This window comes from Lycorma delicatula, chromosome 3, assembly GCF_047948215.1.
Source record: "Lycorma delicatula isolate Av1 chromosome 3, ASM4794821v1, whole genome shotgun sequence".
NCBI classification, from domain to species: Eukaryota; Metazoa; Arthropoda; class Insecta; order Hemiptera; family Fulgoridae; genus Lycorma; species Lycorma delicatula.
In genome coordinates this window covers 82,171,865-82,186,855 of record NC_134457.1, presented here as the reverse complement: position 1 = coordinate 82,186,855, position 14,991 = coordinate 82,171,865, and the positions used below count along the sequence as shown (strand labels likewise).

Sequence of the window (14,991 nt, the reverse complement as noted above, 5' to 3'; positions counted from 1 at the left end):
CAAGTATAATATTTATTTATTATTTTTTTGTTGTATTTATTTTTCAATTATGTTGTTTAATTCACAAGTATCAGTAGAAATCTTTGGTTCTTTTAGTATTTTTGGTTTTTGGTTCTTTATTACTGTTGATTATTTTAAAATTTATTTAGCTTAAAGATTTGTTTTTTATCTTTTTATACTTGTTTTTATGTTTATAATTATTTTTAACATAAACTGATAATTATTTAAATTTTGAAATGAGCATCTATATAGATATTAATTTTTATTATAAACATTTCTAGACTGTTTATATTGTTATTTTAAATAATTATAAATAAATAATAATAATCTTTATTTATCTAACTGACTATATAAATAAATAATTTTTAGGTTGGGGTTCACACGACTTAGTATCAGTAACAGATAATGGTTTACAACAGTGGGAAGGTTCACAGAATATGCCCCCAAGCCAAAATCTTTGGAGATCATCATCAATGGAAGGTGAACTATCAGCAAAGGAGTTATCAACATCACAAGGTATAGAAAAATGATGATTATTTTTATGTAAATCCACAAGTATGAACGTTTTCTTAATATTACTTTGTTAATATTTTATTGATTTCAGTTATATGTTTCTTGTTGTTCCTTATATCTATATTTTATTTAATACTTTCATCTTTACATTTAATACTGTATTTTAAAAATTTTAAAGTATTAACTTTGTAACTTTTTAAAGTATTAATTTTGAATTGTTTATTAAAACTCCATAAAAAATTATTATTATTCATTTGTTAGTAAGAATGGACAGTTGTCTTACTTTTATGTAAACCAACACAGTAAAATGGTGATTTTTGGTTAAATAATATTTTAAAATTATATTCCTGATGAGAAAATTCCACATACCACTCTTTACTCTACATAGGGCAGTATTTTTTTTAGTCAAATTATATCTTAAATGAGTACCTTGTGTAAAATTTCAGCATAATTATATTAGTCATTTTTTCTTCTTTAGACTGAATTTTTTCTTCTTTTGCAATGTAAGCTATATCCCTAAATTAAAAAAAAAATCATCTATAGATATTGTGCTGAATTATACTCGCTTACAAAATAGGACAAACTGTTCAGGCTGTATTTCTGTACATAGATACTGTAGACGTACAGACATTGTTGTGAAAACCACTTTTCTGTACTTGGAGACCCCTAAAATAGATTTTCCAGTGAATCTCAAAATTACACTTTTGGCCGATTACTAACTGTGCTAAATATACTTATACATATAATATATATATATATATATTTTTTTTTTTTCTTATTTCTCTATTATATTTCAATGGGTCTTAGCAAGTCTATTCCTTTTTCTAATAGAAAATTTGTCTACTATTATAGAATAATTATAAAATAAATGGTAAGTAGAGATGCTTACTTTATCATAAAAAATAAATAAAGAAACAAACTCTTTAAAATTGTATTGTTATGTTAAAAAAAATTGTTTAGTGATGTGCTTTTTGAAAAGTACCATTGTTTTAAGTTATATGTAAGTGTAAAAACTTTGTCATAATTTAATTTTTATTTTTCCTTCACACATTTTCAATTACAAGTAAGATAATTCCTCTATTACCGTTTATTTAATGAGCATTAATATTTTTTATAAAATGTGTACACATGTACATATATTTAATCAATCTCATATTGTTTATAGTGTGTGAAATGCTACGTTAAAGTTTATGTTTTGTGTCTTTGTTTCAAGCTCCAAATAAGAAAAATGTGAAACGTATTGTTTTCATTTTGCTTTTGTTATATAGTAATATTTTGAACACTACTGCTTGTGTTGTGTTAAAATGAAGTTTTTCTGTGTTGTTATTATGTATCCTGTATTGTTATTACATGTTTTGGATCTTTTTTGGAATTCCCCCACCCCCCAAAAAAAACCAAAAAAAAAACACTAAATTTTGGGCTGAAAATCGATGTATTTTTAATATCAAATAAGAATTAGGTGGGAGTATGTGTGTTTCAAAATAGCAAGAAAATCAATATTTCTTGACAATAACCAGGTTGGAGAAATAACCCAACAACCCGAAAACACAATAACATGCTCTTTTATATCAGTCATTTCAAACATTCTACACATTAAAATATTTTACAAATTAAAAATGTAAGCATTATTGCTTATAGTTATAGATAGAAATTATAAATATAATCAACCAAACTTACCCTATGCTCGCTTTGATCGCTAACCTCGATTAATTAACAGTAATGTTTTCATTATTAAATGATAAATAATTGTAATTATTGAATTTATTACAAATTTATTAATCTATCCAAACTTAACCTATGCCTGCTTCACTCGCTATCCTCAACTAATTAAGAGTAATATTATGATTATTTAAATAATAAATAATTGCAATAATTATGAATTTATTATTTAAATATTCAAAGCATTATTGTTAATTAGTAAGGTTAGTAAATGAAGCGAGTGTAGGCTAAAGTTTGGTTAGATTAAGCGTTCGGTTAGCGAGTCTAGATTAAGTTAGAATTTTTATTTTTTATTTTGAAACATGCATATTCCCACCTAATTCTTATTGGATATTAGAAATACATTGATATTTGTTCGATTGGTTAAAAAATTAAGTGTTTTTTTCTTGGGGGAGGAATTTTGAAAAAGATCCCATGTTTTTTCTTATGTATTTGTTTTATTTTCATTGAATTATTGTTTTATTGTCACTGAATTAGTTTAAAAAAAAGTTATTTGTTGTGTTTGACGGAGAGAATTATATAAAAAAAAAAAATACTCTCTTATTGTTACCAAAAATTATAAATTATAAGATATTCAGGTTTCCATTGTCTCTTTAAAAAAAGTATTTTAACTTTTGTATTTTATCTTATATTTTCTGATGGGAAACCTAAGAGAAATGTATGAATTTCTCTTCCTTCCAAGTATTTTTTTTTTTAAATTAAATAATTTAATGTTTAAATTCAAAACACTTAAAGTAGTTTGGGATAGAATTTTAACGTTCAGGCATTTACAATAGAATCATTTTAAAAATTTGAACCCTAAAAGGTAAAAGTAGAGAGTGAACCAACTCCAAATAAAGCTAATTCTCTAGTTTCTTAAACTCATTTTAATTAAGCTAACATTGTGCATTCTTTGAGAGATTTACAATTTAATAATTCCTCAATGTACTTCTTAGCCAAACCTTTGTTACTATAGATTAATCTCCAGTTTCAATTTTTAAAACATACACTCCAAACTTGGTAACCCTTTAATTTGGATTAAAATATTTGGTAGAAGTCTTGTGTATTCTTCCTGAAGACTTCTTTTATTTTGTTTGGTTGTTGTTTCTTGACGTCTCCTCTTTTCTTTAAAACTTCAGATATTTTCTTTCTTTGTTGTTTAAAGTTCTTGAACTCATCTGGGTTTTTGATGGAGTTCCTTTTTCCAGAGTTTGAAGTTTTTGAAAAGAGCTTCTTCGCAGCTTCCATCTTGCAATCTATGTTTCTTTTGTGTGGCCAGAAAGATTGTTTTTTCTGTTGCTTGAATTTGAATATAAGATATTTTTGACCAAACAGGGGAATTTATCTTTTAATTTCTTGTTGATAGTTTTCTTTCATTTATTTATTTAATTTTAATTCTTCTATTTTATATTTTTGTATTCTTTGGGAGTTGCTGCTTTCTATTTGGGGTAAACTTCTTTTATTCTCATTAAATTATGATTCAAATCTACATTCAGATTCTGGAGAATTTTAGAGGTTTCTATGTGGAAGAGATCCTAACTATCTTTGACTTACTATCTTTGGTTTCTTTCATAATATTCATTTATTGGAGTTTGGGCATTGATTAAAGTGTATATTTGTTTTACATACATTACTCTTAAAAAGGATAATCTGTCAGAGGGGAATTCTAAACTTGTTACAGGATTTAGAAATTCTTTATTTATGATAAATGCAGTTTCCAAGCTGTGGCATGGTATGCATTGATATTCTACCTAGTTTACCTTTTAGAATATTGTATCCTTTAGATTCAAAATAGTCTTCATCTAGATCTTGTTTCCTAGACTGCTAAATAATATGGAGACTTTAAATAGATCTAAAGGTTTTAAGATATTTTTCAGTTTATCTACCTTTAAAAGAGGATTTAAATTAATTGTTCCAAAAGAACTTTAATGTACATTTAAATTTTGAAGTTTTTCCAAGAGGTTCCATCTCCTGGAAAGTAAATTGCTCTCCAGAATTCTTTCTCATCTGCACTATTTAATGTTGGTGGATTTTTCCAAAGTATTGCTACTAGAGTAGTTTTATTTCCAAATGGTTGACCATCATTCTTTGAAAATTCTACGGAGGATGGAAGAGAATTTACCACATGTTGGTCTTAACAATTTCAGAATTTTCCATTTTTAGTTCATTACTTAAAAAAAAAAAGACTATTAAGGTACACTGCATGTCCTTAATCAACATTGGCCCTAATAAAGCTTATCAGAAAAAAATCCCTCAAAAGTTTTGCATCAAATTTTATTGTAGGAACAGAAACCAATCCCCAAATATTTATATATGTATATAATGTAAGTTTATTAATATGATTTAATTTTTTTTAATATTTTTTATTACAAATTTTACATAGATTTTATTGAATTTTTGTGTGATTTTATTCTGAATATGTTTATTTATTTTGTAATATTTATGGATAAAGGTATGTAGAAAGCAAATGTGAGTTAGTCTGTAATCATGAGGTTAAAACTGCATGTATTCACTTTCATGTAAATAAGATTTACCAGAATTGTCATTTTGATAGACTTCACTTACAGTATATGTAGAATGGAAAACAACAGATTTTGTTTTCTTATATATAATGCACAACACATAAATTTCAACATAAGGAATATTTAATGGTTGTTGACAAATCTTTTTCACTTTTGACAAAGTCTCAATAAAGGTTATTGAATTGAAAAACCCGATATCCAATTCTGCTTACAACAGTTAATAATTGTTTTATTAATGAAAAATGCTAAGTAAAATAATATTATGAAAATAATTTTTTTCTATACAACATTTTTAATTTCATGTGTTTTTATAGATGAGAAATTTTGATTTCCTAAGCTCATTTCTTCCGTGGTCACATATAACAACTTCCTCCCCAAAAAAGTTGACAAAGTATCATAATAACTTAAAATTCTTTGTCCAATTTTCATGATCCATTTCAAGCTTTAATTAAGTTTAGAATTATTGATTTATGTTTATGTAAATCAAATTGCTTGAAGGTAGAATGAACAATTAGTAGTTAATTCATTTTGATAATCTTTGCAGATTCACGGATTTGACAAAATTAATAATTTCTACAAAAATAAAATGTCTTAGAACGTCAATCATATGTGTATATATATATATATATATATATATATATTTATATATAAAACTAACTTAACAGCTGTTGAGTTTTCTAAAAAACTACAAAAATCGACAAAATTCAAATTACAGATCTAAAAACCTACTCCATTAGATTTGGCTTAATGGTCTTCAGATTTATAAACGGTTAACCATCTGCACCTCATTTGTTTTTGATGCCTTCCATCTAAACTCCTAATACTTTCAATTAAAAATTTACATTTTGTTTTTAATTTAATCTTGCATATAGACTTAATGCATCTTACATTAGTAACATTCTTAAAAATTACTTGATTCAAGTCCAGAGTTGGCTGAAAAACAACTAACAAGGTTTTTAATTAAGAAATGCTACCAGAAAATCATATCGATTAAAAAAAAAAAAGTTGAGTTGGCACATGAGAGCAGCAAATTAAAAAAGCACCAGGCAAATTAAACTAAAACAAATTTTAATTATTTTAAACTTCAATAATTATATTAATCTTTTGATATTGTAAGTAATTTTTTTTTCTGTTAATTTATTTTTATAATGTTATATTCTCTTGTTAATTTTCTTTCTCTATGTTGTTTCCCTTTCTTATTGTTTCTCAAAGAAGCTAACTCAACTCAACTGACTCAAAGAATTAATGGCTTCTTTGAATCAGTTCTTCTCAGAGCCATTAAAGTAATTACTTATCAGTTAGTTGAGCATGCTGGTGGTTGTTTTAACAGGTGTGGGTTAATATATGACAGATATCACAATAAAAACTGGGATAACATTTTTTTTTAATATCTTGCATGTTGTACATTTCTAATATAGTGACAGTTTTGTACATAAATTGATTTTCCATGATATTTAATCAAAGAAGTGGGGTATAGAACCAAAAGCACTTCAGACATAAGAGTTAAAATTTTTATTATGTGAAGATGGATTTATACGTGTAGTACTGTGCGCATACTACACCGCTACCGTGTCATAACTGTCTTCGACCGTCTCAATATACACATGTGGTACTGTGCTCGTACCAAACTCCAATTACTGTTGTTGAAACACTGTGTTCATATTCCTTCCATCCTTATTTTCTTTTAGCTCATTAGCTCTCTTTCGTTTGTAGGTGGAAATGTAGTGTCATGGATCGAGACGAAGAGGATGTAATTATTGCCTGCTGCTTATATGAGCTTGTACAAGAAGAACAACGGAAGAAAACAAAAAAATAAAAACTTATTTGGTTCATAATTTATACAGAAAATTGGAGAAGAATTTAAATATTATTGGCCATTCCCAAATTGCATTGGTGCAATTGATGAGAATGTAGTGATACAAGCACCTCCAAATATTGGTTCACTGTATTTTAATTACAAAGGTTTCTGTTCAATAGTGTTTTTGGCTATAGTTGATGCAAATTACAAGTTTGTAGTTGAGGATGTAGGAGGGTATGGGAAATCTAGTAATGGCAATATTCTTAGAACCTCGAATCAGTTCAGCATCTGGAACAAGGAACGCTGCATATACCTCCACTAAAACCACTACCAGGAACATCAGATCCATTTCCTTTTGTGCTGGTGGGAGACAAAGTTTTCCTCTTAAGAAATATTTACTGCAACCCTATCCAAAATCTTTGTTGCAGAATAATGAAAATCAAAAAATATTTAATAATTGTCTGTCAAGAGCTTGGCATATCTCAGAAAATGCTTTTGGCCAACTGGTGCAAAGATTTTGAGTATTCTATGGGAATTTTCAGTTTAAACCTGAAAACATAGAAAAAGTTACAGTCTCTGGTTGTGTTCTATATAATTTCCTTCACGAATAGAATTTTCAGTTTTTGTTTGACAATTCCGAATCTGACCTACTTCCATTCCAAATGTTTGAGGTCATGGTACCACAGAAGCCATGGAAGTTCATAGAAAATTCAGTGATTATTTTGGAAAGGTTCCATGGCAAGTTAATGCGATAAGAAGCTCTAGTGCAAGCAAAAATTAACGGAAATGTTAAAAATCTGACATGAAAAATGGTTAAATGTGAGACTGTTGTATATCACAATCTTGATGAATCCTCTTCGAAACAGTCGAGCATATGGTCTGAGCATGGCATGTGTACAGTCCTACATGTGTAAATTGAAAACAGCCTGTTTAAGGATTTAAAGTAGTTTAGACCATTTTTCATTTGAAACAGTCACGACACAGTAGCGGTACAGTTCGTACACAGTATGAGATTTGTAAATCCAGTTTAACTGGTTTTATAAAATGAATCTAAACCATTGTCAGCTGATATTGATTATAGCTGATATATAGCCAATTACTGTATAAAAACTGAAAGAAGTTCATTGGTTGATAGAGTTACTGACTTATTAATCAAAGATATTTAGCTAAGCACCTGCACAAAATTAACATACTCGTTATAGGTGTATTAGGGATCAGTGGCAATGAATTGAAAAATAACGTTTTAATGTTCAGAAAACTATCTCCAGGTTAGCTATGAAAAGTGTCTCTAGAATTCCAGAGTATTGGAGATAATAATTGATTATGTAAATTTTATAAAGTTACAGTGATTTTATTTTAATTGGTTTTATAATCAAATATAGAACATTAAATAACAACGAAATATGTGTATAGATAATATATATGTATAGATAAATGTATAAATAATACACCAGTAATTTTGGTTTATAACCTTAATATGAAGCTTTATGATTTTTCTTAATTCTGGTATTTGTTTTCTGTTGTAACATATTTTATTTAGATTTTACTTTAATTTTTTTTTAAAAATAGTAATAATAATAATAAAAACACCAATGATTGCATTTTTCTAGTTTACAAACTGTTTTAAAGAATTAAAATTTGTTCTTAATTTAAATTTTATGGAAAATTTGGGGTCTTATTTAATCACTGAAAATAAATGTGTCAAATAGAAGTTTATATTTACCAGTAAATAGCAGATTATTATAAGAAATAAACTGTTATTAGACCATATGGTATCACAATCAATTCTGTTGGCAACAAAAATAATTTTTTTTTAGGAGTATGCAGTAAAGTAAAATAGACACTTAAAAGAGTCATTTGACTGAAGTAATTTTGATTTCAGTCAACTTATACTATGAAAATGTTAAACTTGTGTGTGTGTGTGTGTGTGTGTGTGTGTGTGTGTGTGTGTGTGTGTGTGTGTGTGTGTGTGTGTGTGTGTGTGCGTATGTGCGTATGTGCGTATGTGCGTATGTATGTATGCATGTATATGTGTATGTGCACAGACATGATTAATATAGTTTGAAATCTTAAGTGTTGTTTTAACTAATCATAATTATCATTTAGAAAATGTGAAACTCACAATCATTCAGTAATTTTTATTAACCCTAGAAGCAAAGTAGTAAATTACGTCCAGTATTTATTGAATTTTGGAAAGTATCTTTTAAATAAATAGTTTTGATTATTTTGTATGTTAACATAACTAGTAATATTAAGAGTACATTATTAAAGGTATATCATTTCGTGGCTAATAATAATAACTTTGATTATTATTTTTTTCTTATTTTTATTATATAATTTTATAAATGTAAATATATCATGCCTGAGAGAATTGAGAAAGTTAAAATGTTAAAAAAAATGTATGAAACAAAATTTGTTTTTAGAATCAAATTGAAAATTTACAACTGGAAAGATTTAAAAAAAGATGTGGTTTTTTAGAACTTGGGTTATTATGATGAATAGTTACATAAAATTTCAGAATACTGAAATGCCTCAAAGATTAATTCTAATTTATAGCAGGAGGAGAGTTCTGTAGTGGCATGTTAGCAGGTGCATTTACCCTGGGTAAAAAAATTCTAGGTTTTTCTTATTTTCTGGGCTTACAGGACTACTTTAACATACATACTGTTATTATAAATACGTAAATTGTTATTGTTATCTGTTGAATAACCTGAAATGCTTTCAGAAGTAAACACCACTCATAATTTGATTCAATGTGATTTGGTAATATCCAGAAAATGTGCACTGTTAGTGTCACTACCACTAAATTCATATAATATAAATTCGCTTCTTTTAATTATTCATGATTAATTTTTGCTAATAAGATGTAAATAATTGCAATTTATATGATGCTAACAGTAAAAAAATTTCTTAATGAAATTGAGGTTAGTTTTAACCATCACCATCAATGGCCACTACATTATTATTTTTAAATACAAATATATTGATAAAGATTCTGTTCATTTAGACTAAAAGTAACAAGCAATATGTCACAACATCTACAGACGTTCTCCAGAAATTCTCAAAATAGAAGTAACAAGTATTATGGAAAGTGGAAGTGCTATGTTTCCATTTGCATTTTAAAATACATCCCATAGCTGTCAAAAAGTTGACAGTTACTGCTTCCAGGATTAAAATGTGTTATGTATTTTAATAAAAATTATGCATATCTGCTAAGCTTTGCATGACACTGCTACAGCTTGTGTGACTTTATGTTTGTGTGTGTATATGTGCATTAGGGGGAATGGGACCTTGTGTCAGTAGTGATTCAGACAGTGACTGCGCTGCCGATGGATGTCATAAGAGAAGAGGCAGCACTTATGAAAGGCCTACCTCTGGAAAACACAAAACTCTTGGCAGCTCCAGCGGATCAGATGTTGCTGTTCATGAGGGTGCTGACCTATCGGATACTGGTCAGTTTAAAAAATGCACATTTTGCACTGCTGAATGTTTAATAATCAGTTTGTTTTATTCTTATTTTTGTGATTGTGATTATATTTCTGTGTTATTTTATTTTAATAATTAGGCTTTTGAAATTTTTGAATTCATGTTTTACCTAGATTGAGAACTAACTAATGCTAGTTTAAGTTCTGCAGTATAGAAATTATGCTACTTAATCATGGATTGATTAATATCGAGCTGAGATTTAATTTTTTCTTCTAATTCATTTGATGCTCTCAGGTTTTTTGGGACTTCAAGTTTTTAAAGGACTTGACTTTACACCATTCACTAAATTAATCCTTATTTTAGGAACTCTTTGTTGGTGTGTTGGATTATTTTATTAAAAATACTATTTAATTTTAGAATATGTTTTTTTGTATTGTGATATTTTATTATATAATATTTGTTGTTGAAGTTTTAATGTGGTTCTTTAAATTAAGTAAATTTTATGTTACAGGTTCAGATCTTGTTCAGGAATCGACAATGCATGTTGAAAGTGACCATGAAATCCACAGGTATGTATGTTAATGCGTAAAGTGAAGTATTTCAGTGTAACGAAACCCATTAAAATATTTAGAGGAGAGGAAATTGCAATAAATGTAGTCATTTAAAGGAAAGTCTAGATAAATCCATGTGGATATATATTTAGTGGATATTACAAATTGTAGAGACATTTTGTTCTTAGGAATATATTTTTTAAAAATTATAGCTCTGATAGGCATCATTGTCCAGTTCTTTCTGAAACTTCAGTATTAAGGCTTGCAAAATCGGTTCAGACATAAAAACTTATTTGCTGAATTTTTTGTGAAAATCAGCCATAATTAAATATACATGTAATTTAATGATAGGTAACATCTTCACGTTCATCAATTATATTTGACAACTTATTTTTTGTTTTCAAGCGTATGTGTAATTTTATTCTGTTGTCTGTTTGATTTATATTCTAATGCATTTTTCTTCTTCATTATTAATGCACTTGTTATTCTTTTGGTTGCTATATTTTTTTATTCTTTTGGTTGCTATATTTTGATTATTATTTTTCAGAAAATAATAATCAAAGTTGTTGGAAATATGTTACATTACAAGTCCTCATAAATATGGGATAAGATATATAAACAATAGTAAAAAAAAACATTATAATATTTTTGTGCATTTGATAGGTTATAATGAAATTTATGGTAGATAGACATGTGTGAAAGCTCTGAACATCATCAATATGTAGCTGGAAGTATAATAGTCATGACACATACACATATGGACCTATATAATATATTCTTACACTTGCACTATTGAAAAAAACAATATATATATATATATATATATGCGGAGGTACCACCTGGCACACAGTTTACTGAACCCTAGGTCTTTTGTCATGATTGTTTGACTACTTCCAAAACTTATTCTAACCTGTGATGCAATTTCAGAAACTGACAGATGTCGATCACGTAAAGTCCATGAATCATGCAAATGTTCTCCTCCGTAATGCTGGTCCAAGGACAGTGATCAAGTTCCTCATTTTCAACCCGTTGGTATCCTTCTTTCAACTCCTTATGCCAGGCAAACACATGATCCCTTGACAGAGTTTGATCCTCAGACTGTGTTGTCATATTTTGCAGAATCTCCAGTGGCCTTCATGAGTGAAAAATGTAATGATAATGCATTGCACAGTGGAAGGATGCACCTGTTGCTCTGACATCGTGAGTGCTACTGCCAAACTGGTCTGAACCAATTTGGACACCACCTGGTCTTCCCACTTCTGACATTCCACCAATGCATTCTAGAAGTGGCCGCCCACTCCCTTAAAACTTACCCGCTCAGAATGAAAAGTCTCGTTTATATTTGATCCACACCTATATATCTCTTTTTTTTTTGAAAATTCAAATAATTCATTAACTTATTGACTACTGTGTGAATAAAATTTAATATTAAATGAAATTTAAACCACCAAAACAGAGTAAATAGATAAAACTTACCATATTAATTCTGCTGTCCACTTCTGGACAGCAGAATTTTCAGAATTGTTCATAATTTCAAAATATTATGGTAAGTTTAACTTTTCTATTTACTGGATTTTGGTGGTTTAAATTTCGTTTAATATATATAAAACTCTTTAATGTTAGAAATATGTTGGTAAAACATAAATTATTATTCCCAGTTGATAGTAACAAGAATTACCTATACACTGTTCTATATTATAGGTTCAAAATACTGAAATACTAAAATGGTGTTCAAAATACTAAAATAGTCCTAAATACTGCCTGTAAGCAAATGCTAGTGAATTTATATTTTATGTATAAAAATACTGGTTCCTTGTACATACTGTGTAAGATAAGAAAATAATATTTGATTCTTGTGTAAAGGATTTATAAATCAGTCCAAATGCTATTCTCATTTGTTTTTTTTATTAATTTTTTTTTCTACCAGGACTTATGTTCCTGTAGAGACCTTATAGTTACTGTACTAATCACATTATTGCAGAGTTATACTTTATTAGCTATATCTTTTAAATGGATTATGTATTTTAGGTTGGTTTTTCATTGACCACTATCACATTGCAGTCAAATGAAATCATGATTTATTGTTTGTTGTAGAGTATTTCAGCATACTATCAACTGTGAGTAAGATTAATTAGCATTGTGGTAGTAGCTTTATTTACAGGATAGCTAGTCAGATTTATCTGTCTGGTAGTTGTAAAAGAATGGTTAATTGTTTGATTACTTGATTATTAAAAAGCTGGTTAGAGAACCAGTTTTCTTTTATAACTTGATTAACAAAGGTCTGTGTGAAGTCAGCCTGTGTGTGCAGAAATCTCTTTTTGTAATTGATCCCTACTTCCTTTGATAGATACCACAGCAATTGACCTCTCTGTTTTTGATGTCATGTTAGTTATCATCTGTTGACCAGTAGGACAGTTACTTCCTTACTAGGGCTAAGCGAACAAATGCATCTTTCTTTCTTTCTGTAGGCTTTTCTGGGGTTCCAAAAACCCCAGGTTATATTCTCAGTTCTTGGAATTGAATGCAATAGTGGATCCAAAAACTTCTTTGAGAAAAGGAATTCATTGAATACTATCAGGAGAGGAGTCCTGTCTTCTATTGATGGAAGAAAGGTTTTTCAGTAGTACTTAGTCACTCTGAATTCATTAAAAAATTTATATATATATATATATATATATATATGATACTGATTAGAGTTCCATCAGTTTTTAAACATCTTACAAACTAATAATGAATTTAATTCATTTTAATTGAAGAAAAAACAGAAAACAATGCAGAATATATTAAAACACTCATAAAAATTATGAGAAATTAACTTACTGTATTGATGTACATGATACTTAAAATTAGAATGTTTTATTAAAGAAATAAATTAACAATTAATACCTAGACCTTACCAGCATGTGCAGTTGATGTGTTCTTTAGATCTTTCGACTTACTTGGAAGCCATCATCAGGAGTTAAAATTAATGCATTTAAAGACAACATTTAAAAAATGCATTAATGCATTTAAAAAAAATCATACTTAAAATTTGAAAACAATCATGATTATCTGGTCCTACTAGTATACTCTAGAGCAGAGGTTCCCAAACTTATTTTTCTCATAGACCACTTTTAAAATTTTGCTGGTTCCGGTGGACCCCCCGGAGCTACATTTCTACCATATTTCCAGTCGACGGAAAATGTGAAGATTAGATCTACCTATGAAAAATTGCGTTACGGCTGAGTTCCACGAACTAACAGCTTCCGAAAAAAAAGTGAGAATTGATTGGTTAATTTTTGATTGACTGTGCTGTGAGTGGATGTCAAAAAAGTAAAGTAGGCCAATAAAAAAAAAATGCTTCCATCCAACTTTACATTTTTGACATCTACTCACAGCACAAGAAAGCAATCAATTCTCACTTATTTTATTTAGAAAACTTCCCATTCAGAGTGGTAAAAAGCAAAAGAAAAATAGTATATTTTTTGTGTTGCATTTATTCAAATATGTAATCATTACACTATTAATTATTATTGTTATCAAATTTTAAATAATCAACACTGTACAGTCGACATTTCTTCTTAGATTCAGCCATGTTTTGTATCGGTTACCTACCGGTAAATAAAAAAAAAACTTTGTTTTAGTAATCTCAAGGCGGTCTTACATAACAGGATATGACTATTTTAACAGAATAGGATTAATTAATTATTGCAATGAAATAAAGTACCAGCGGCAAACTGATTCTAATTATTAAAAGCAATAAATCTGTAAGATCCATAATAAAGTTTTATGAAAATGGCTGAACCGATTTTAATGTGATGTAAAACATTTTTTCATTAATTATATTTTGATATATTTCTGTAAATTCTGTAGAAAATACTTTTAAATAACCAATATTTTGATATCACAACTCTGCAATTTTAATCATTTATTTATAACTTTGATGCACGTTACGAGTATGTAAAGACAGGTACAATTTATAAAAATATACAACGTGTTACAGAATAAGGGTTACAACCAGGAAATGGTATGTTCAGGATACGTTTTTAAGGTATTTCAACAGTTTTTTTATATATCTGAAAAAAAATTTAGACCAAAAATGAATAAATCCTTAAACGGAGACAGTAAAAAGTGGTCACATTACAATATTGTGATGTCATGTAGGTAGGGCCCCGCGGCTTTGACCGCGCCGTGCGCGACATTTCAATATTGTGATTTGACCACTTTTTACTGATTTTTTATTAATTTTTGGTTTAAATTTTTTTTCAGATATATAAAAACAAACTATTAGAATCGACTTAAAAACTGATCCTGAACATAGCATTTCCCGGTTGTAACCCTTATTCTGTAACACGTTGTATAAATGTATATAATTATTAGTGAATCACCACACAGTCGGGTAAAAAAATATTACTAATAAAGTAGGGATAAAAAGTTCAACCTTTCTCGGCTTTCTGTTCTTTTAGGGAAGTCTCTAATAATGGCTCTGTTCAGTATTTAATTT

The 14,991-nt window shown here is 28.3% G+C and overlaps 1 protein-coding gene across 6 annotated transcripts in view; it reads left to right on the top strand.

Annotated features, from left to right (window-relative positions):
• The window catches only part of LOC142321739 (uncharacterized), a 448,717-nt gene that overhangs the window by 431,167 nt on the left and 2,559 nt on the right, over positions 1–14,991 (top strand). For 5 of the 6 annotated variants that reach the window (XM_075360075.1, XM_075360074.1, XM_075360072.1 and 2 more), the window contains 3 exons: positions 370–516; positions 9,810–9,983; positions 10,469–10,526. In XM_075360075.1, coding sequence (XP_075216190.1) covers positions 370–516; positions 9,810–9,983; positions 10,469–10,526 — 379 coding nt within the window. The remainder of the gene's footprint in view (positions 1–369; positions 517–9,809; positions 9,984–10,468; positions 10,527–14,991) is intronic. The other variant, XM_075360076.1, reaches the window with a different exon arrangement.